The sequence below is a fragment of the Ascaphus truei genome, chromosome 5 (assembly GCF_040206685.1).
Source record: "Ascaphus truei isolate aAscTru1 chromosome 5, aAscTru1.hap1, whole genome shotgun sequence".
Classification (NCBI taxonomy): domain Eukaryota; kingdom Metazoa; phylum Chordata; class Amphibia; order Anura; family Ascaphidae; genus Ascaphus; species Ascaphus truei.
Window position 1 is genome coordinate 277,964,875 of NC_134487.1, and position 23,331 is coordinate 277,988,205.

The 23,331-nt window shown below is 44.5% G+C and overlaps 1 protein-coding gene across 3 annotated transcripts in view; it reads left to right on the top strand.

Moving 5' to 3' along the window:
• Positions 1 to 21,152, top strand: part of ADAM19 (ADAM metallopeptidase domain 19) — a 58,327-nt gene extending 37,175 nt beyond the window's left edge. The window contains exons 9-22 of one of the 3 annotated variants that reach the window (XM_075602198.1): positions 297 to 463; positions 3,344 to 3,428; positions 6,512 to 6,651; positions 7,395 to 7,572; positions 7,852 to 7,941; positions 8,182 to 8,377; positions 9,420 to 9,528; positions 10,322 to 10,523; positions 11,115 to 11,192; positions 12,241 to 12,349; positions 12,447 to 12,597; positions 15,699 to 15,759; positions 18,190 to 18,360; positions 19,890 to 21,151. In XM_075602198.1, the coding sequence (XP_075458313.1) occupies positions 297 to 463; positions 3,344 to 3,428; positions 6,512 to 6,651; positions 7,395 to 7,572; positions 7,852 to 7,941; positions 8,182 to 8,377; positions 9,420 to 9,528; positions 10,322 to 10,523; positions 11,115 to 11,192; positions 12,241 to 12,349; positions 12,447 to 12,597; positions 15,699 to 15,759; positions 18,190 to 18,360; positions 19,890 to 19,970 (1,818 nt within the window). In that variant the 3' untranslated portion in view covers positions 19,971 to 21,151. Of the gene's footprint in view, positions 1 to 296; positions 464 to 3,343; positions 3,429 to 6,511; positions 6,652 to 7,394; positions 7,573 to 7,851; positions 7,942 to 8,181; positions 8,378 to 9,419; positions 9,529 to 10,321; positions 10,524 to 11,114; positions 11,193 to 12,240; positions 12,350 to 12,446; positions 12,598 to 15,698; positions 15,760 to 18,189; positions 18,361 to 19,889 lie in introns of all 3 variants that reach the window. The other 2 variants (XM_075602200.1, XM_075602199.1) reach the window with 2 other exon arrangements.
• The last annotated feature ends 2,179 nt before the right edge of the window (positions 21,153 to 23,331 follow it).

Here is a 23,331-nt window from a genome sequence, read left to right on the forward strand (position 1 = left end):
TCTCTCTCTCTCTCTCTCTCTCTCTCTCTCTCTCTCTCTCTCTCTCTCTCTCTCTCTCCCATTGTCTCTCTCTCTCTTTCCCATTGACTCTCTCTCCCGTTGTCTCTCTCTTTCTCTCTCTCTCTCTCTCCCGTTGTCTCTCTCTCTCTTTCCCATTGACTCTCTCTCCCGTTGTCTCTCTCTTTCCCGTTGTCGCCCTGTTCCTTTACGCCTGTAGTCTTTGTTCTACCTCCCTGTATCCCATAGCACAAACTTGCTTTGAAAGGGTTCCAGGCCTCTCATTTCTTTCCCTGCAGTTCTACAGGGCCCTGAATATTCGCATTGCCCTGGTGGGGCTTGAGATCTGGACCACGGGAGATAAGTGCAACGTCACTGAGAATCCATACAGCACATTGCGCGCCTTTCTGTCATGGAGAAGGAAGCTTCTGCAGCATAGACCCCATGACAACGCTCAGCTTATAACGTAAGAAGAACACTTCCCCTCCCTCATGTTACCAGCGCTTTTGTGTCATGCTGGGTCAGTCTTGAAATATACTGTAGCTTGGCTCCCTGAAGACACAATGGCCCAGATTTACTAAAGAGAGCTAAGCCTTAGGCTCCACTTATAGTCCTGGCTACGGCGACGTGCAGCCGCAAAGCAACTCAATGTAGTCCGCTGCGACCGCCCATAGTGGGCGCGACGGTGACGTGTGACATCACAGCGACCAAAAATCGCTGTAGTCAAAAGATTTTGAGGTTTACAGAGACCGCCACACCACGTGACTGGCAGCAGCCAACCACATAGATCCTTGCCACCAGTGACATTGCACACCAGAGGGCAACTATCGCTATAGCGATGGCGATGTGTGACATCACGTGTCGCGTTGCCGTCACAGTAGCCAGTACTATAAGCGTAGCCTTAGAACGGCTAAAGCCCCATCCCTGCACCAAGGCATGCAGATATATATATATAGATCTGCCAGCAGTCAGATAGCACACAGTGTATAGGTAGGGGGCATATTCAGGAGGCTGCGGAGCATAGGGTATTTACTAGAGGCTAATATGAAGTGTTGCATCTGTTGTCAAATGGAGAATGTCAGACACTTCTTACGCTACCTGTGTGTTAAAGGAGCAATCCAAGCAATACATCTGTGGGTTTTTAATAACTCCGTAATGTGGTATTAGATAATATTTTTTGTTTTGTTTTGTTTTTTAATTCAACTCTTAATGCCATTTTTAATGAGTTTTAATATAATGCGCATCCTTTGATTTCTATAGCCGGTTTTAGTCCACCTCCCAAGTACTGCAAGATCTCTGTAACACTTTCCTGTTTGTGATCATTTGTTGCAGATGTTGCCAGCAGTTTGAGCTGCAAACTGTAACAATAGGCAATGTTACCTTAGTAATATCAGGATACATTGTAGCTGCTGAGTTACACAAGGATTGATTGAAACAGATAGTCAGACATTATGTTAACCCAGGGAAGCAGGATCTTTGCTGATAGATGATGGGAGAACTAATTGATCCGCAGCTTAGGTCATTTGTTTTCAATAAAGGTAATCAAAGACGGCATATATTAAAAAAAAAAAAAGTATTTTTTTATTTTTTTTTAAGTGCCGCTTGAACTGCCACTTAAAATACCTGAGCCGGAAAATCAGAAATTGTATGAAATCATTCCAGAGCAGTATTGCTTCATAGTGTATAAATCAGAGAAAGGAGTTAAACATTTACCAAATGAACCAAGACTTTGAATAAAATGAAGGACTTGATTTTTTACCGCCTGTATGGTGTTATACTGTATTTTCTTTAGTGAAACGTTCAATCCACATACATGTTTTTTATATGAATGTCCTGAGTAGAATATATTGTATTACTGTAAGTGTCTTGTCATTTACTGCAGACTATTGGCCCTATTTCCTGTGCTGTGCTCCGACATTCAGCACCTTACAGCGCAGTAAGACACTGTATGGCGCATAGCTTAGTAAATATAACTCGATGGGCCTTATTTTATAACTGGTGAAGCACCGGTCTGCTTTTGGCCAAGAAATCCCTTTAGACTACAGTGGGGATTTTCGGCCACTTTGGCATTTATAGAATTACCCCCTGTATGTCTCATATTTTGTATTTTAATCATATTTTGTATTTAAGTAGGAATGGATCATTGTAATTAAATTATATATAAACTGTCTCTTCTTTTTGCCATCTCTCTTGCAGGGCACAGACTGTCTCTTCTTTTTGCCATCTCTCTTGTAGCACACAGATAGTCTCTTCTTTTTGCCGTCTCTCTTGCAGGGCAAAGACTGTCTCTTCTTTTTGCCATCTCTCTTGCAGGGCACAGACTGTCTCTTCTTTTTGCCGTCTCTCTTGCAGGGCACAGACTGTCTCTTCTTTTTGCCATCTCTCTTGCAGCACACAGACAGTCTCTTCTTTTTGACGTCTCTCTAGCAGGGCACAGACTGTCTCTTCTTTTTGCCGTCTCTCTTGCAGGGCAAGGATTGCCTCTTCTTTTTGCCATCTCTCTTGTAGGGCACAGACTGTCTCTTCTTTTTGATGTCTCTCTTGCAGGGCAGAGACTGTCTCTTCTTTTTGCTGTCTCTCTTGCAGGCCCCAGACTGTCTCTTCTCTCCTTTGTCTGTTCCAGGCCTAAAGCTGCCTGTTATTTCTATTCTATCCACTTTGCAGCAGGCAGAGTATCACTATTGTCTCTCTTCTGTCTCTCTTGCAAGTACCCAATCAACAAACCTTTGTCTTTATTCTCTACAGGGCCTATTCTTGTGGCTCCCAAGTTGTCAGTGCCAAACCACTCAGTTTGGCACACTCAGAATGAAATGTGAGAAAAACCCCTATTCTCTATTTCAAATCGCTTCTGTAAAAAGTGACAACCCGCCTGGTTTCACAGTCAAACGCCCAGATTGTACTTGCTTTAGAAATGGAATGACCTGAGGTGCTGCTAACTCTATCCCCGGTCTGACATGGGTTTTGCTTTCTCAGCCAAACCCATATTTCAGACTCTGGATGTAACTCGCGATACCAATCTCACCACTCTTGAGGCAGCATGAAACAAATATGAGTTTTTAAAAGTGGTTTGCATAACAAAACGATAAGAATTGCAGTTTTTGTAAAACAAATCGGATTGCTAGAGCCAGAGTGAAACCGCTTCGAACAAAAAAGCCTTTTAGACACAGATTGGACACCCAAGAAGGGCTCACAGAATAGCAAAGCATGCCAATCCGCTTCTAAGGGCACTTTAGAAGCAGTTTGTCACACTTCAGAGTATGGAGGCATTGTTTTTATGTTCCCATTAGGTCTGTAAAAATATTTCTCTTTCCACTTCTAGACTGTCTCTTATCTCTCTCTCTTGTAGGGGGCGCTCTTTTCATGGTACGACCATTGGGCTGGCTCCCCTCCAGGCGATGTGTTCCGTGTATCAGTCTGGTGGAGTGAACATGGTAAGATACAAGAAATACCATTCATGGAGACTCAGTTTGGGTTGGGCTGAGTGAGAGCGTGATTAATTCTTTGTATGGCTCTTGCACACCACTACTACAGGCTCCCAGGCTGCAGGGTTACCTTTTCTTCCTACTAATTTGTTACCGAATAAACAGTTACTAGACTGCCATATTTATATATTACTATGAATCTATGTCACTAGGTTATATTATTACTCTCACTACAGATGTTACTCATATCATCAAATAATATACTATATGTCATATTATGCAAGTCTTACTGTTAAACCCTATGGAAAATCTAGGGAATATTGGGTTATATTGCAGTATTTTGCAGCACCATCACAGCCTGTGCACACAGGTCACATCCGTGAGTCACTAGATAACCAAATGACGTAGTTATAATGCTAGAAAATGAGTGGGTCACCATATTACTTTTTTCCTAAGTGATTTGTTAATGTTACGAAATCATTGGCTTGCCATATTATCCTATCGCGAACGTATTATGTAGCAACAAAATTGTGTTGTGTTCCAAACTTGTTGCTCAGGTTTGTTCGCAGGAAAGCCAGCGTCCCCTCGGACCAGGCGGATCTTTGGTGCGTATTTACAGGATAAAAGTGACGCACAAAAACGCACAACTTGGTATAATCTGTGTGCCATGTAACGCCTCCTTTTGATATTACCCACCCCAAAAAAGGTGACGCACATTGAGCAAAAACTGCCGCAACACAAAAATGATACAAGTTGCTACAATTTCCCTCCAAAATTGCCTTAGTACATACAGTTAGGTCCGGAAATAATTGGACACTGATACAAGTTTTGTTATTTCGGCTGTTTACCAAAATAAATTCAAGTTACAGTTAAATAATGAATATGGGCTTAAAGTGCAGTCTATCAGCTTTAATTTGAGGGTATTTACATCCAAATTGGAGGAAGGGTTTAGGAATTACATCTCTTTAATACGTAGCCCCATCTTTTTCAAGGGACCAAAAGTAATTGGACAATTGACTCAAAAGCTGTTTCCTGGACAGGTGTGGGCTATTCCTTCATTATTTCATCATCAATTAAGCAGGTAAAAGGTCTGGTCTGCATTTGCATTTGGAAGCTGTTGCTGTGAACCCACAACATGCGGTCAAAGGAGCTCTCAATGCAAGTGAAACAAGGCATCCTTAGGCTGCAAAAAAACAGAAAATCCATCAGAGAGATAGCAGGAACATTAGGAGTGGCCAAATCAACAGTTTGGTACATTCTGAGAAAAAAAGAATGTACTGGTGAGCTCTGCAACACAAAAAGGCCTGGACGTCCACGGAAGACAATAGTGGTGGATGATTGTAGGATCCTTTCCATGGTAAAAAAACAAAAACCCCTTCACAACATCCAGCCAAGTGAAGAACACGCTCCAGGAGGTAGGCATATCTTTATCCAAGTATACCATAAATAGAAGACTTCACAAGAGCAAATACAGAGGGTTCACCACTAGGTGAAAACCATTCATAAGCCTCAAGAATAGAAAGGCCAGATTAGACTTTGCCAAACAATATCTAAAAAAGCCAGCCATGTTCTGGAACAGCATTCTTTGGACAGATGAAACAAAGATCAACCTGTACCAGAATGATGGGAAGAAAAAAGGATGGAGAAGGCTTGGAACGGCTCATGATCCGAAGCATACCACATCATCACATCATACCACACGGTGGAGGCAGTATGATGGCATGGGCATGCATGGCTTACAATGGCACTGGGTCACTGGTGTTTATTGATGATGTGACAGAAGACAGAAGCAGCCGGATGAATTCTGAAGTGTATAGGAATATATTGTCTGCTCAGATTCAGCCAAATTCAGCGAAGTTGATTGGACAATGACCCAAAACATACTACGAAAGCAATCCAGGAGTTTTTTAAGGCAAAGAAGTAGAATATTCTGCAATGGCCGAGTCAATCGCCTGATCTCAACCCGATCGAGCATTCATTTCACTTGCTGAAGTCAAAATTTAAGGCAGAAAGACCCACGAACAAACAACAACTGAAGACAGCTGCAGTAAGGGCCTGGCAAAGCATCACAAAGGAGGAAACCCAGCGTTTGGTGATGTCCATGCGTTCCAGACTTCAAGCAGTCTTTGCCTGCAAAGGATTCTCGACAAAGTATTAAAAATTAACATGTTCTTTATGATTGTGTTAATTTGTCCAATTACATTTGAGCTCCTTAAATAAGGGGACTGTGTATGAAAATGGTTGCAATTCCTAAACGTTTCATACGATATTTTTGTTCAACCCCTTGAATTAAAGCTGAAAGTCTGCACTTGTATTGCATCTTGGTGGTTTAATTTCAAATCCATTGTGGTGGTGTACAGAGCCAAAATTATGAAAATTATGTCAGTGTCCAATTATTTCCGGACCTAACTGTATGTCATATTATGTTTTAATTGTCTCTTCAGTGAGTATCCTCTGTCTACATTTTTACCTGTAAATATACCTGAAGCCATTGGGTGCCATATTTACTAAACCGTGCTATCCCATACGACGCGTTCTTGCACTGGAAGATGTCTTACGACATAACACCACTTAGTAAACAGGGCCCTACATGTATTACTAGTAATATTGCTGTTGCCTTAACATTGCATTTGTGACTAGGGTTGCCAGGTGTCCAGTATTGAACCGGACTGTCCTGTATGTGGATACTCTGCCCAGTAAAAAATGAGAGGTACTGTAATATGTATGTGTCCGGTATTTTCCTCCCTGGACATAGTGACCTGACGCATCTTTCACCATTGAATCCAGTTTCTTTGGAGAAGCCACCTGGCAACCCTATTTGTGACATAGCCCAGACTTGCTCAAATCTTTCCTTGGTAATTGCCGTCCCACAAGGCATGAGGAATAATCCATGCAGTAAATTGGCCAACACGTGAATATCTGTAGGTTCCATATACATAAGATATTCATAAGTAGTCCAAAGACAAGCCGGGCTAATTGAGGGGCCCTGTGGAAAGGTTTGAGAACCCCCGACCCAATGTACATGTTACTGTAATGCTTCCTTCCTGTGGAACCGACATGTGAGTTCAGAATCGCTCTGTTTGTCATTGGAGGATCACTCTGACAACGCGATCGGTGTCGCAGCCACCATGGCCCATGAAATTGGGCACAACTTCGGGATGAGCCATGACTCTGCAGGATGCTGCTCAGCTAAACCGGAAGATGGGGGCTGCATCATGGCAGCCGCCACTGGGTGAGCAAAGGAGGGAACACATACTGGTGGGAATACAGCGTCATTCATTAAACCTATATGGGGTATAATTTCTAAGTCCAAGAGGGTTATTCATCAAGGTCTCCCACTGGCACAACCATCTCAGATACACAACTCGAGATGTGTCATGGAAAACAATACCATTGTTCACTAAACAGTTGTTGCAGGAAGGATACAATTAATTTAACTAATTACACTGTTTGTCAGGAGTTTACAGCATATTTCAATATGTATAATGCCTTTACTCCTGTTTGAATTTAAATGTACAGCTTTGGCAAGTGTATTGTTTGATTAAATCTCAAGCCGTCTCTAGGAAAGACATGCTGAGTATGTATAATAACTTCGTCAAACAGCCTATGGAAACAACACATTTGAAGCAAGTCACAAAAAGGTCTCCTAAAACTGGAAAGGCTAATGTCAGTTCACTGTGTAAAGGGAAGTGGGAGTGACAATTTGCCACAATGGACAGTCCTTGTAATATACGTGTCTGCATTACATTTCAAGTCACAGAAAAAATAAGATGACAGTCTAATGTGTGTAGTGTAAGAGATATAGATCTATGGGGGATCTAAATGGGGCTATACCATAAGACACCTTCCTGCACCAGAATACACCTTACTGCCCATTCAAGTGGAAGGGCCCTAAGGTCTCAGGAAGATATAGCACTGCTTTGTAAATATGACCCTACTCCCACAAGCTAACAGTTTGATGTGTGCTGTATCCAGACACCCCTTCCCAAGAGTGTTCAACTCCTGTAACAGACGGGAGCTGGATCGGTTCCTGCGCTCCGGGGGAGGGATGTGCCTGGGGAACACGCCAGACACGAAGAACCTCTACGGGGGAGCACGCTGTGGAAATGGGTTTCTGGAGGAAGGGGAGCAGTGTGACTGTGGTGACCTTGAGGTAAGACATTCCATACTGTATGTGTAACTACTGTGTGTATCTCTGTCTCAATGTGTGTGTGTGTGTGTGTGTGTGTGTGTATCACTAACTCTGGCTTCTATTAATATGCTGCATATCTATCTTTACTGGAGAAGATTTGAGTCCCATTCATTTGAATGCAACTGAGAATGGGGAAGATGCATGTACTGTAGAATAGGGGCCTGTATATGTATAGCCTTATACTTGTTTGTCTGTCCGTATATTTATCTCTTGACACCAGCTTCTGCTCTCTCTCCATAGCAATGTGATAATCCGTGCTGTAATGCCACTTCTTGTACGCTGGTGGCTGGGGCTGAATGTGCTCATGGGACCTGCTGCCACCACTGCAGAGTGAGGAATTTATTAATATATTAGAAAATAATAAATTAGCTGAACATGTTCCGCTTCAACTAATGTGAGCAGGAAAAAAGACAATGGATCACTCTGCTCTGAACATTTTCACATCTTAAAAATAAAACAGAGAAGTCCTATGGCATAAATAGAATGCACAGTGGTGAGCTACTGCATAAACAATGTAACAAACACACACACATGCACATGTGCACATGAATGTGTTATATTCCTGTTTAGATGAAGCCACCTGGATTGCCATGTCGGAAGCCATTGCGACCTTGTGACCTCCCGGAGTTCTGCACTGGACGATCTCCTGTCTGTCCCCCTAACTCCTTCCAGCTGGATGGGACGTCCTGCCACGGGGGACAAGCTTTCTGCTACAATGGGAGGTGTCTTACCCACCAGCAGCAGTGCCGCCAGCTCTGGGGTGCGAGTGAGTGATCCTCATTAAGGTCACACACTGGTCTAATATTATCATACCGGACGTAGCAGGTGACAAAGAAAAGTGAAGTAGAAGTGATACCTTCAATAGCTAATTCGTGGTTAAAAAGAGTGCAAGCTTTCAGGACCACAAAAGGTCCCTTCACACCACAAAAAGCAACATGGAAATGCAAAAATGCAAATCCCTGCACAATTCACATTTGTTTTCCTGCACCTCCATGCCACCCTCTGCAGCATCACACCCATCTACATCTGCACATAGCACCATACTCTATATGAGACATAGAAGATGTCATTACGTTTTAAAAGCGCATTTTGCGATTTTTCATGTTAAAACATGCTGTATTAAAGCGGCAATCCATGCTATTTTTTTTTCTTTCGTTTTTTTATCCATTTATTTACATTGAATTGAAACAGGGGGTCCCCGACGTTGAACACTATTCATTTCAGCTCCGGGGACCCCCTGCTTTCCGAGATACTTACCTCCGTAAGGTGTGCCGGTAACCGCTCCGCTCGGCTACCAAGGTTCATAATGGTTTCAAAGCTCTCACGCCCTGTGGGCCAATAGGAAGCCGTGATGTCATCAGGTTCCGCTTCCTATTGGCCCGTGTGACGGGGGAACTTTAAACTTTAAACCCCAGCTAGCTCAGCCGGAATGGCTACCTTCACCCCCTGTTTCAAGCCGGTGCTAAAAACCGAAGAAAAAATAAATAAACGCCATGAATTTCTCCTTTAATATCAAAATGCATATTGGCACCTGGAGTTGGAAGCACCAAATTAATATAAATTAAAAAAAAAACTAATGCTTGATAATGCTGATGCTGTTCTCTTCACTGGTTTGCAGCTGAAAGTCCTCTTTCTCTTCATCATCTAGAGAAAGTAGAATGGGGTGCTTGTTTTTCACTAATATCCCATAGCTTTAGAGATAGTGCACGCATGTATCTATCAAACCGTACCATACATACACATGCTTGTAGCTAAAATACATACATCACATATAGTTCCTTCACGTGCCCATCCTGTATGTGTCACAGGCACCCGCACTGCCCCAGATCTGTGCTTTGAAAAGATCAATGCAGCCGGTGACCAGTATGGCAATTGTGGAAGAGATGTGGCTGGGGAATACAAGAGGTGTGAATCCAGGTGAGTGGAGAACGTGTCCCAAATGTGTTAGTGGGAGAGGGGAAGCACAGGAAAGGGGAATATTGATAATATAGTCCCAGGGAGTGAGATGAAGAGGTGCAATACAGGAAATGTGTCACGGGGAGAGGTTGGTAGTCCAACGTGTGGGAGCTTGTGGTAACAGATGCAGGGTCGAATGCAAGATGCGTGTGAAGTAAAGGAAATCGAGGGAGACAGCATGGTGGGATGGATGGAAGAGGCAGTGCACTTGTCATGCTGGTCAGAAACTGGACAACCAGTGAGTGTGTTCCTTTAGCAGCACCTCATAGGGAAGTAGGACGGGTGAGAGCTAATAAATACATAATAATAACTCTAACTTTATTTCATATAGCGCTTTTCTCCCAAAGCGCTTCACAATTACAGTATAGTGTGTGGTGCACAGCACATAGGATTGTTACAGACACAGTCACTGCCCAGAAGAGCTGACAATCTATGTTTTTGGTGAGTGATAAAGTGACTTTCCCAAGGTCTCAAGGTGCTGACACGGGCATTGAACCAGGTTCCCCTGACTCACACTCAGTGTGGTTGTTTTGAGAGTCAGTGCCTTAACTCATTGAGCCGCTGCTGCAGTGCATAAGATGCAATAGTAGTAGACTGAACCCTTCCGATCTCACTTTCCCCCCCATTTTATCTTTTATTTGACCATATTTGATAGGTGCTATGCCACTGTCAGAGGCAGGGTTACTACCACAATGTGCCTGTGGGACGGTTATTGTAAATGATCTAAAGATTTGGCCCTTTCCTTTGTTCTTAGGGATGCCAAGTGTGGAAAGATCCAGTGTCTGAGTTCAGCCTCCAAGCCCCTGGATAATAATGCTGTGGCTATAGACACTACCATCAGCATGGAAGGAAAACGTGTGAGATGCCGGGGGACACATGTTTACAGGGCACCTGAGGAGGAAGACATGATGGATCCGGGACTTGTACTTACTGGCACTAAATGTGGTGATAACCAAGTGAGGAGCACTCCTCTCTGTTACCTTAAACGAGGCAGACTAGACCATGGGAGAGCAGATTCTTCATGTCACAGGGTCCTATGAAGGGGAAATACTCTGCATATAATGTCTTGGCAGAGGGCCCTTCCCAATCATACTGTATGTCAGTGTTTTTCAACAGGGGTTCCTACGAACCCTTGGGTTCCCCGGGCATCCCTAAAGGGTTCCCTGCAATTTTCTGGTCATTTGAAAATTGTATCAAATACAGATGAATTTGCAATGCATCTGATCTCAGACACACTATTAGAGATGGTTGGGGTGCCTCAGAATTTCACTCAGCGTTCCTTAACCAAAAAAAAGGTTGGAAACCACTGCTGTATGGCTTTGCATAGGAGGAAAGAAGTTTAAACCCCATAATAAAGCTCCTCTCAGCCACAGACTAATACAAGTGGGATTAATAAAATCTTGTCTCTATCACTGTGGCACACACAGATGAGTGGCCAGTTGGTCAGCACATACTATAATTGAAAACACCTTATCATGATATCTGTCATACAGCTGAAATTCTGCAGTGGCTGGTGTGGTAATGCCCCGTGGTCTCTCCTCACACAGATTTGCTTTGATGGGCAGTGCAGAAACACCTCTTTCCTACAAGCCGACGAATGTGCCAAGAAATGCCATAAGAATGGGGTGAGGTTCTCTACAACGTACACATATTTGTAACCCTTTGAGTTTGACTTATTAGTCTGTTTTCAGTGAGTCTCAAGGCTCGACATGAATGTGTTCAGCTTTACAGCAAAGTGCTCGGCCGCTGTGTGCGCCTCATATTATATTAAGATGCATTACCATTCCCCTTTCACTCGATCACCTTCTATAAATGGGACATTGTCACAATCCAATAAGCCTGTGTTTTCCAACAAGGGTTTCAGATACCAGGGTACAGAGCTTGGATGTTCACAGCCACACATATTGTATTTTTATACACAGAGCGACCTTAAAGCTGCAGACCAAGCAATATCCTACATGTGTTTTTTAAAATAAATCTGTTCTGTGCTATGAGAAAATACTTGTAGCATTTTTTTAAAACAACTCTAAATTACATTATTAATGTATTATAATGTAACAAGCATTTTTGGTTTCTATAGCAACCATTTACAAAGTCACATCCTCTTCTGAAACAGGCTCTGGCACACCCCTTTTTGAGCCTTTCCCTCTCTCTAGCAGTACACCAATTGTATCTAGTGACTGCCTGGTCACATGATCTTCCCCACAGAACGTTGCATCTTTGGTCCTCTTCTGCTGCACTTACAGCCATTTAGTGAACCCCCAAGCCGAATCTTCGCCGATCGATCACAGGAGAACGGATCGATCGGTAACTTAGCTAATTACTTATTATTGTGTGGATTATATTGATGCAAATATTAGAGGGAAAATAAAATAAATAAAAAAAATAAAATAAAAAAATAAACGGCAGCTTGAACTGGTGCTTTAAAAATATTCAAGGGCGTCTGCATCTTAATTACATAATGATCAGAACAGCGTCTTAAAAGTATGAACTCTAGTGTGTATTGATTACAGAACGTGCACTACAACTTTTTGGGAATGAGCAGAACAACCTTAGTAATGTGTAGATTTAGTACTTGAGCAGTTTCTGGTTTATATGCTCAATACACACTAACCACGCACTGCAAATATTCTCTCTCCAACCATTTGTTCCCTCCTCCCCGGTTATTCACAGGTATGCAACAATAACCAGAACTGCCATTGTTTTGTTGGGTGGGACCCCCCATTCTGTAACCGGTCGGGTAACGGAGGCAGTGTTGATAGCGGCCCGGTGCCTTCAGACAGTGAGTTCTCTTTGATCCTGTGGCACGGCATGACGTCGTTAGGTAAGGCTGCACCCCAGCAGAAATCCTAACTTCGTGCCTCGCTGCTCTCTTCTAGGCTCATCGACACTTGTATTCGGAATATTTATTCCTCTAGCGCTGCTGGCAGGGATGGCCTTGTCTCTTTCCATATACCTATGCAAAGAGAGGACCAGGAGCAGACTGACCAAGTCCGACAGCGCACCCCCAGCCTGTCCCCTGCACAGCAGGTAATTGTCCTGTGACCTTCTCGGTTCTCAGCTTTTAACCTCAGAGAGCACAGTGTTTACATGAGTGGTTTTCAACCTGTCTTTCAAGAACCCCAGAACTCTTTCAAAATTGCCCCTGAATCTGTTGAACTAAAGCCTAGTATACATAGGATACACCCCCCCCAAAAAATACTATTGCTGTAGTAAAGCGTGTGTATCTAAAAAAAAAAATAGTTATATAAATATATCAGGATTTAAGATGTAACATATTCTTACGTTTGAGATCACTTAATTGAACAAATATGCCAGAAAAAGAATGTTGGCAAATGAAAAAAAACATTTGAGGAGGTATTCATTACGCTGCGATAGTACCGATCGGGTCACTGTTGCACAGAAAAGCCCATTTCTAATGGAAAAATAAACACACTGGAATATATTGTGAAGCTGAGTACTACTACAGACCTTTTAATGATCTAACAGTCTTAAAACATCATTGCAACATCACACTGATCACAGCTGCTGATTTGAATATTCTTATGTTGCCATAACATGAAGATCTCTTCTATTGGCTGTTCCTGTAAGAAGTTAAAGAGACGTTGTTTTGGGTACTATATAACATGTATGTATGTCTTTATTTATATAGCAATATAACAGGAGAAGCTGCACACCACATATAATAAAGTCAAAATACTTGCAAAGACCGGTGCTCCTTGTTCAGGGATGTCTTCCTAAAGAAATCCAGTATATGGAGAAAAGATGAATTATCCAGGGCAACTTCGGATTTTAAAATGAAGAAAATTTAAAAAAAATCCCAAGTTGCCCTGGATCATTCATCTTTTCTTTATTTATATAGCGCCATTAATGCACATAGCGCGTCACAGCAGTAATACATGTGACAAACATATAAATCAGGGGTGCGTAAACTGGGGGCACAAGATTTTTTCTGGGGGGGGGGGGCGCGGGCGGTTGCAGAGGTCCTGCGCTCTTCCCCAAGGTCCCCAAGGGACCGCGCGATGCCTCTGCAACTGAACTTACTGAGATTCAGAGGCTCTGTAACAGCTGCTTGATTTCCTCTGCGGGGGGAGGGTGGGTGGGGGAGAGAGAGCAGCCCCCCTAGAGCGCGGGTGCCCGGGCTGTAGCTACGCCTCTGGTTCTGGTAAGTGTGTCTGCAGGGGGCCAAGGTTTATGTATGAGGTGTAAAGTATCAGCCACGGAGCTACTCGTATGCTTCGTTAAGCAGTTGTGTTTTAAGGTGGGTTTTAAAGGTGGATAGCGAGGGTGCTAGTCGGATATTGAGGGGAAGGGCATTCCAGAGGTGTTAAAATCATAATAGCAGACCTGTTAAGGGCCTGTGTGCGGGAGCCATAATATAATAATAATAATAATTTATTCTCTGATGCACTGTATATTAATATTGACCTTTTTATGCTTTTAAACCGATAAAGCTATCTTTACATTTTTCAAAATATCTAAAGATATTCAGTTATACTGTATGCTGCCATGTGTTCATTTTGGGGGGTTCACATTTCAACAGAACCTCACTTAAACTTAAATCCATGACAACAAAAAAAGTGCCTTTTCTTAATTGTGCACGGAATTGTGTACACTGTATTTCATCAGTACTTTTCTGTTTTGGTTGGAAAAAAAATACTGCTGGCTCCACCAATGTAATGTCCTCACAAATGTATTTATACATCTGCAACTTTTACGTTTCTGCTGCATTCAGGGCAGCCGACAGCTTTCCCGTGGCCCAGGACTAGAGCCCAAGGTTGTTGAGTGGGGGGGGGGGGAATGTCTGTTCCCCCCTGTCGGCGGCCCTACAAGCCCCTCCTCTCTCTCTCCCATCCCCCTCTCTAACTCTCCAGCTCCCCTCTCTCACTCTCCAACCTCTTTCTCCCTTTCCCTCTTTCACTCGCTCTCCCCCTCACTCTTTTCCCCCTCTTCCCTCCCTCTCACTCTGCCCCCTCTCTCCTTCTCTTTAGCACTCTCCTATTTCCCCCTCTCTCTCACTATCCCCTTCTCTCTCACTCACCTCCCTCTTTTCCCCCTCCCTCACTTCAACCACTCTCTCTCTCCCTCTTTCACCTGCTCTCTCACTCACCCCCCCCGTTCTGTCTCACTCTCCCACCTGCTTTGTCTGACTCACCCCTTCTCTCCTCCCTTCTCTCCTCCCCTCTCTCTCACCCCTTTTTCTTTTTTCCCTGTCTCCCTGTCTCCCTCCCCCCACCTCCCACTCTCTTTCCTCCTCTCTCTCTCCCTTACTTCTTACTTTTTCACCCCTTCTCTCACTCTCCCCTACCCCCATTCTCTCTCACTCTTTTTCCCCCTCTCTCCCTCCTCCTACCCAGGTCCTACCAGTAGAGTGGTGGTGTGGGGTCCATCTGGTGGTGGAGGGGGGTCCAACCAGGTGGCCGATAACAGAAGTTGGGCCCGACTTCCGGCAGGGTCTAACTTCCATGTTTGAGCCTGGGGGAAAATCTCATCAAGTGTAGGGCCCAGGACAGTTGTCCCTTCGCTCCACCCTGTTGGTAGCCCTGGCTGCATTGTTCCAAAGTTAGAAACGAGACCCTGGCTATCCCCTAACAAAAAGCATGGCACATCCATAACATTGGTTGCTGCTAAAGATTTGCAACTGCTTGCCTACACTTTGCTACATTGAGAAAAGTCTGCACCGTCTGAAATATGAGTTTTTGCTCCTCTCCTGCCAAACCCATATTTCAGGGTAGACTCTTCTCTGGCTAAATTTGAAATGACAAAGCTCGATCGAAAATGTTTAACTTCACTTCAACTTTGTCAATGTTGCCTGAACTTTTTAAGTTACAAAGTTCTATCAAACTTTTGTTGAATTTTTATGAAAGTTCAAGCGAAACATAGTCTGTAATGACTTCATATCCCTGAGCAGGGTCTCTTTATCTCTTCTGTCTGTATTTGACCATTTCATAGTGCAGCTTTATGCTACGTTTAACCTTAACTCAACTGTGCTACAAAATACGTCTGTGCCCTAAAAATATGTCAAAAACACCAAAGCGGTTTCACCTTGCGATTAATCTGTAAGGGAGATAATGTCTTGTTTTTGATGGTAACCATGTTGGCTTTTCCTTATTGATCTTTTGGATTCACAGTGATGGCGAAATCAAAACCAGCGTCACTCCTACCCCCAGGCAGAGACCTCTAGAGGAGAAGGTGAGTGCCTTGAATCTCATGGTCAGAGAGAGAGTAAGGTGTGAGAGTGGGATACCAAACAACAGTAGATATGCCTTCATCCACAATGCCGGCAACTTGGAAGTCTTACTGGTAAAACCCAATTGTTCTTTAAGCACCAGTAACTTATTTTAACTGTAACCCTCCTTGCCCGGCTCTAAAGGAGTTTACATCAGATGGACTATATACATGGCATTGCCCAGTCTCTCATACCTGTTCAGGGTGCTGGGTCCATGGAGGCTGGGCCTGGATATGCTGATAGAATAATGAAGGGCATCAGGAACTTTTTTAGTATAAACAAGAGCTTTATCCACCTCCGTTTATAATGCTCGCCATGCAAAAGACAGACTTCACTTTGGACATTAACTGGTGGCAAACAATATTGTTACTCTGCGCTTCTTCCACCTCTCACTCCTACACTGAGGAGGTACTTATGCTTGTTTCCATTAGTATTGGTTAGATTGGCAATCTCCTGCGTAGCATCTATAATGCCCTATCTCAGGTGGACCCATGTTGGGACGGACACAGTACTTTCTGGGATCAGTATACCGTTACTGCAATTCTTTGTCCATACATATCAGAATGGGAGTTTATTAAGGACCTTCCGGTGGGGTCGATCCGATTAGGCTCCGGAGCTTCTACACATGCTCACTCCTCTTCCTGCATGAGAAAAATCCTGGGCCATTACTATGGGCCCTAACTATATAGGGCACGTTCCTTAACTGAAAACAATAAATGGTGACATGACATCCTTAATACACATAACTATAGGGCCAGCCTTAGGCTTTGTGGGGCCCAATGCGGCCCGTTGGCAGCGGGGGACCCCCCCCCTTGTGAAAAAAGTTAATGTGACATCACATTGCTACAGCAACGCGTCATCATATGACGTCGCAGCGTCAATATACGTCAGTCACCATGGCAACCGGAGATGCCCCGCTCCGGTGAAGGAAAGAACCCCTTCTCAAAGAAAACGAAAACACACACACACCTACCTCTCAGTGAGAAGCGGTCTTGCTGGTCCAGGGGGCCCTGCGCTCCCTCCTCCTGTCGGGTGGAAGTTGGATCCCGGCGCCCACAGGAGGATGTAGATGAGGGAGGGCGAGGCCCCGAAGGCGCTGTGCCCAAGGGGATTGCCTTGTTCGCCTTGCACGAAGGCCGGCCCATTACATATATAGATGACTCATGGTGAGGCCCTCTAATTGGCATTCCATCTAGAACATTGTGACAAGCTATATATACCCTTCTATCTCCCTATGGTGACATCTCTGGTCACCAGACATCCCACATCACATGATAGGGAGGAGCAATACCCGAGTGATCCCACACAGTTAACCCAGTGACTGCTAACCCTTTAAACTAATTAGTAATCCCCAGATGGGGAGGGTGGGGGGCTACATTACACTAGAACAGTGTTTCCCAACTCCAGTCCTCAGGGAACCCCAACAGTTCTTAAGGATATCCCTGCTCCAGCAAAGGTGGCTCAGTCAAAATGACTGAGCCGCCTGTGCTTAATGATTAACCCACCTGTGCTGGAGCAGGGATATCCTTAAGACCTGACCTGTTGGGGTTCCCAGAGGACTGGAGTTGGGAAACACTGCACTTGAACCAACCATATGTACTGAAACCACACTGCTTACTATTAGTTTCTGTTTTATTCTTTCTAACCATTCAGAAACAGTGCACCCCTACTACTAACATTACCACAGCGCCCTGCCATTCTGGACATGTTTATATATCTATATTGCAAATTGTATAGCTCCAACAATGCATGCAGCACTTTTCTATAGATGCTATACTGGGAATTGTAACACAATAACGGAAACAAACAGACAATCAGGCAAATCCCTGCTTTGAAGAGCTTACAATCTAACCGTAAACATTTTACAGTCCACTTTCAATATACTATACAGGCGTACCCCGCATTAACGTACGCATTGGGACCGGAGCATGTATGTAAAGTAAAAATGTACTTAAAGTGAAGCACTACCTTTTTCCCACTTATCGATGCATGTACTGTATTGCAATCGTCATATACATGCATAACTGATGTAAATAACGCATGTGTAACAGGCTCTATAGTCTCCCCGGTTGCGCACAGCTTCGGTACAGGTAGGGAGCCGGTGTTGCTGTTTAGGACGTGCTGACAGGCGCATGCGTGAGCTGCCGTTTGCCTATTGGGCGATATGTCCATACTCGCGAGTTTACTTAAAGTGAGTGTCCTTAAACCGGGGTATGCCTGTATATGCTGATTTCCTCTGATTCGTGGTCTAAACAACTAAAGGAAAAAAAATGCTGTCTTATAAATAGTGACAGTTTTTAAATCGTGCACCTTGTCTACGTTTAGTACTATAATGTCTGGTTGGAACATCAGTTTCTGTTGAAGAACATCATTCTTTGATTGTTTGCATACAGTATCCAGAGTCCACTCTGCACCCCAGCCTGAAGATAAAAGAACTAGGGCCTCCGTTGTGTCACCAACCCAGCAAGAAGCCGCCGGGTGTAACGGCGACGACAGCTCACCCAGTGAGGATACATCCTCCAAACAGACCAGCTCTACCACCTCCTACTCACACAGCTCCCAAGGTAACGTGGCTCCCGTTACCATATACACATTGCAGGGCTTGGCGGGGCCTAAGGCGGCATGATGGCAGCGGGGCCCTGCCCTGTAGTTAAGGAAACTTACCTTGACCAGCGGCCCTCCTCCTGCAGCGTCGCAGCATCACGATGGCATGTGGCAGCACGTTGCCGTGGCACCGCGTCGTTATATGATGCCGTGGCGTCATTTGACGTCGGTCACCGTGGCAAACACGACGATACAGGAGGCAGCTCGCTCCGGGAAAAAAAGGTAAGACCCCTCTCACAAACGAACACAGGCAGACGGAGAAACAGAGACACAACTATCTCTGCCGGTCCGCGGGCTCCACGCTACCTCCACCAGCAGCCCCTCTCCGGTCGGGTGGAAGTTGTATCCTGGCGCCCACAGGAGGAGGGAGTGCGGGGCCTCAGAAGGCCGTGGGGCCCAAGGTGGGCGCCTTGCTCGCTTCGCTCTAAGGCGGGTCCTGCCTTGCGCAGCTCAATAATATTGATAACTGTGGTGGGCTCCTAACTACTTTGAATGGCACAGTCCCTAAAGATGTGAGCCCATGGAAATGGCTGATTTTAATGTCTCATTCCTATTTTCAAGCAGTGACCTGCTCTACTCCCCTATACAACGTCTTCTTTCTTTTTACCACTGCAAAGTCGCTTTACTGCTGTTTTTGACATTCCCGCCCTTTTTAAATCCTGTAGTTAAAATCAGGAGATATCAGTTGCTGGACATTTGCCTCCCTGCGAGGTTTAAATTGTCGCTGCCGTTCAAGCTCATTAGGCCAACAGACGTTGGCATGGTAACAGCCGGGGAAATAAGAAACGGGGAAAATGGATTTGCACAACACGAACTACTAGAGGTGGGTGGCCAACTCCAATCCTCAAGGGCCACCAACAGGTCAAGCTTTAAGAATATCCCTGCTTCAGCACAGGTGGCTTAGTCATTGACTGAGCCACTGATTGAGCCATCAGTGCTGAAGCAGGGATATCCTTAAAACCTGACCTGCTGGTGGCCTTTGAGGACTGGAGTTGGCCACCCCTGTATTAGACTATGTTATGAATTCATTTGTTTTTTTGGGGGGTGGGATTAGCACTCCTCATTGACAGACATGACCACTCACAGTGCTCCTGGTGAGACAACCTGTAACGCCAGATGTTTGGCTTCACTCTGATACCCTTTGAGGAATCTGCTTTTCTACAAGTGAGGGGTCACCCACTCTTATTATTCCTCAGGACGAATCATGTTATCATTGGCCAAACACTTGTTATTGGTCAACTGTAAGTCATCGTCTAAATAGACAGTCACACTGTTCTGGTTCAAAACAAAAGATTTTTCATAGAACATGTTTCCGGCTTTGGCCGAAATTCCCAATTGACACCAATGGGGATTTTGGGCCGAAAAACAGCTTGATTGGCTGATTTGGCACATGTAGAATCGACCCCCCATAGTGGGATTAGAAAATGTATATGTTGTATTTTGGCAGCTATAATGAAATATAATTTCTTCTCTTATTTGTGGGGTTCAGAGATCGGCCCCACCTCGGAGAGTACCTCCACCTGTTCCTCCAGCCAGGACAACACAGAAAGCCAAGGACGGGGTCCTGTGATATGACGGTGGCCCTCAAGATGCCACCTAACCTCCCACTGCAGGAACAAGAGTCCAGAGAGCTGGTATGCCAGAAAAGAGACAACCATTTGGTCCTGACCTGTCATGGATGGACCGTCCTGAAATGGTTTAGCAGCGCTACAACAACAGTTCCAATTACATTCTACGGGTTTCTTTGTTCTTTAAGAACATCTAAAGCCTATTTCTCTGTATCCGTAAAACACGGTTTCTCTAGCACTTTATTGCCAGGTGAACCGGTTCTTTCCGTCTGTGCTATATACGTAGCTGCAAAGCAATTGCGAGTTGCTTTTATTTGGTGCCTACCCCATTTCGGGGACATTGATCCATAAATCTGTAAGAGGAAGAGCTGCAGCAAACAAACGCCACACATCCCAAAACAGAAGCCTCTAAGGAAGAACCGAGCAATAGATACAAACGGTCTCCTCCACAGATGCTGATACTCAGGGATGTGCGGTAGAGGAGCCTTTACATTCAATTCTATCCCTCACACTGCGCCTCGCCCCTCTGCACACACAGCCCAGGACAACTTTCTTGGGAGTGAAAGGCAAATCGTGTTGGTAGAGAGGAGATTCATTGTGTTGATCAGGGGTGCTCAACTCCAGCCCACAGGCCCCGCCACCCAACAGGTCAGGTTTTCAGGATATCCAAGCTTCAGCACAGATGGCTCAATTGAGCCACCTGTGCTGAAGCAGGGACTGATTGAGCCACCTGTGCTGAAGCTGGGACTGATTGTGCCACCTGTGCTGAAGCAGGGACTGATTGAGCCACCTGTGTTAAAGTAGGGATATCCTGAAAACAGGACCTGTTGGGCGGGTTTGAGGACTGGAGCTGAGCGCCCCTGGTGTAGATCAGCGGTGCGCAAATTGGGGGGCGCAAGATTATTCAGGGTGGTGCGGTGGTTGCAGGGATCCCGCGCTCTTCCCCCAAGGCATTTAAATTAATGCCTGGGGATCGCGTGAGGCCTCTGCAACTTCACTTACCTTCTCTTCGGCGACACATCGCCATGGCAATTCGGCGTCATTTGACGCCACGTGGTCATGTGACGTCATGTTGGCATGGCAACATGACGTCACGTGACCCCGCAACGTCATTTGACGCCGGGTGCCGGAGAGGAGGTGAGGGGGGGCGCGAGCAGGGAGGGAAGCAGGAGGGGGGGGCGTGAGCAGGAAAGATTGTGCGGCGCTGGTGTAGATAACACTGCATCAAAACAACAGTACTAATAAAGCAGTGGTGGTCAGCCCCAATCCTCAAGGGCCACCAACAGGTCACATTTTCAGGATATCCCTGCTTCAGCATAGGTGGCTCAATCAGTGGCTCAGTCTTTGACTTGGCTTAGCCACCTGTGCTGAAGCAGGGTTATCTTGAAAACCTGACCTCTTGGTGACCCTTGAGGACTGGAGTTGGCCACCCCTACACTAAATACTTTGAGCTGTGACAACGGGGGGATCGTCAGCAAATCGGCACGAAGACGAGCCCAAGAAACACAGACTTGTCAACTCTCGCGGCTTTCTGCGAGTCGCACGGATTTGGAGTCAGTCTCATTGAACTACTTTTCCAATCAGAATGACAGAATTGCTTTTCCATTCAAATCTCTCTGAAGTCGGTCTGGGGGGGGGGGGGGGTTGACACTTCTGGATATCATCTCATCTGCAGAGTTGAGAAGCAGGGGATGGGAAAGGGGAATCTGCTCACCTTATATGTGCCTTTGAGATCTACCCAAGACCAAGAGGCCCATGTACTCTGCTTGGTCTTGTGTGTGTGTCTATATGTATATATGTGTATGTATATATATATATATATATATATAGATATATATATATATATATATATACATACACATATACATGTGTATGTATATATATATATATATAGATATATATATATACAGGCCCATGTACTCTGCTTGGTCTTGTGTGTGTGTCTATATGTATATATGTATATATATATATATATATAGATATATATATATATAGATAGATATATATATATATATATATTATACATGATATATACATATACAAATATCTGGGGCACACACACTGGCCAACAGTTTTAAAACTATTATCAAAAAGGAGTCTACTTATCCAGACTTAGGGGCCTATGCAGAGAGCAGCGCTATTTCGAAATTCGCCATTTTTTGGAGAAAATCGCGCAGAAAGCAGCAGAAAATGGCGAGTTCCGAAAAACGCGCCAATTTTTCTTTTCTATTTGTAAAACTCGCCTCGCGGCTGGCGAGAACCTCAATCTCGCCAGTTTTAAAAATATCCGTATGCAGAGAGGCGCGAACGGCATCTAGCGGCTGTTCGCGCCAATAAAATGGCGCGATTGTCTCCGTTTTGCCTCGCCAGAAAAAACTGGCAAGAAGCTGCCGCTCGCGGCCATTGCAAAGGGAAAAAAAAGGCGCGAATTTGTTTTTACACGTTTCTGAAGATCGCATCTCGCCAATTTAAACTCGCCACACGCATCCATGTTAAACATAGCAGAATTCGCACTTTTCTGCATATGGAGAATAAAACTCTCCAAAAAAGCTACTTTTTAATAAATTCGCCAATTTTAAAATTCGCTGCTCTCTGCATAGGCCCCTATGTGGGATGTACGCTGGAGAGCCAGGACGCCCTCGCAAGCCAAGGGCCATATTGATAGGAGATCAAGAAGTCCACAGCACTGTCCGGTTCATCAATAAAAAAATGTTTCATTTACTTAACTTTATTTCCTATAACACTTTTCTCCCAATGGGACTCAGAGCTTTTCACAATTACAGTATAGCGCACGGTACGCAGCACATAGGAATATTACAGACACATTCGCTGCCCGGATGAGCTTACACTTTATGTTTTTGGTACCTGAGGCACAGGGAGATAAAGTGATTTATCCAAGGTCACAAGGAGGTGACACCGGGAATTGAACCAGGCTCCCCTGATTCAAACCCAGTGTCTGAGCCGCTCCTACATCCAATTAACAATAGAGTAAACATGGGTGATGTTTCGGGCTTACATTAACCCTTGGTAAAGCGCATCAAAGACCACATAGGCAGGAAAAGTTGCCCATTTTTACTCTTGTTAATTGGATTAAATAAATTAAACTAATCTTTTATTGTTGAACCAGAGTGGTGTGAACTTCATATATAAAGTATATATATATTTTGCATAGACAAATATTTGCTAGTCCCCATTGATCTGGTAAACTAGTCTACATAACTCCAACACTTAAGATTAGTCTGTGATCATTTGGCTTTCAAATATAAATTGCTTGTACAATTTATTATATATCTCAGATTTTTCCTCTCCAAACGCCACAACAAATTTAGGCATCAAATGTGCTACTCTTCAAAGACAATTTTG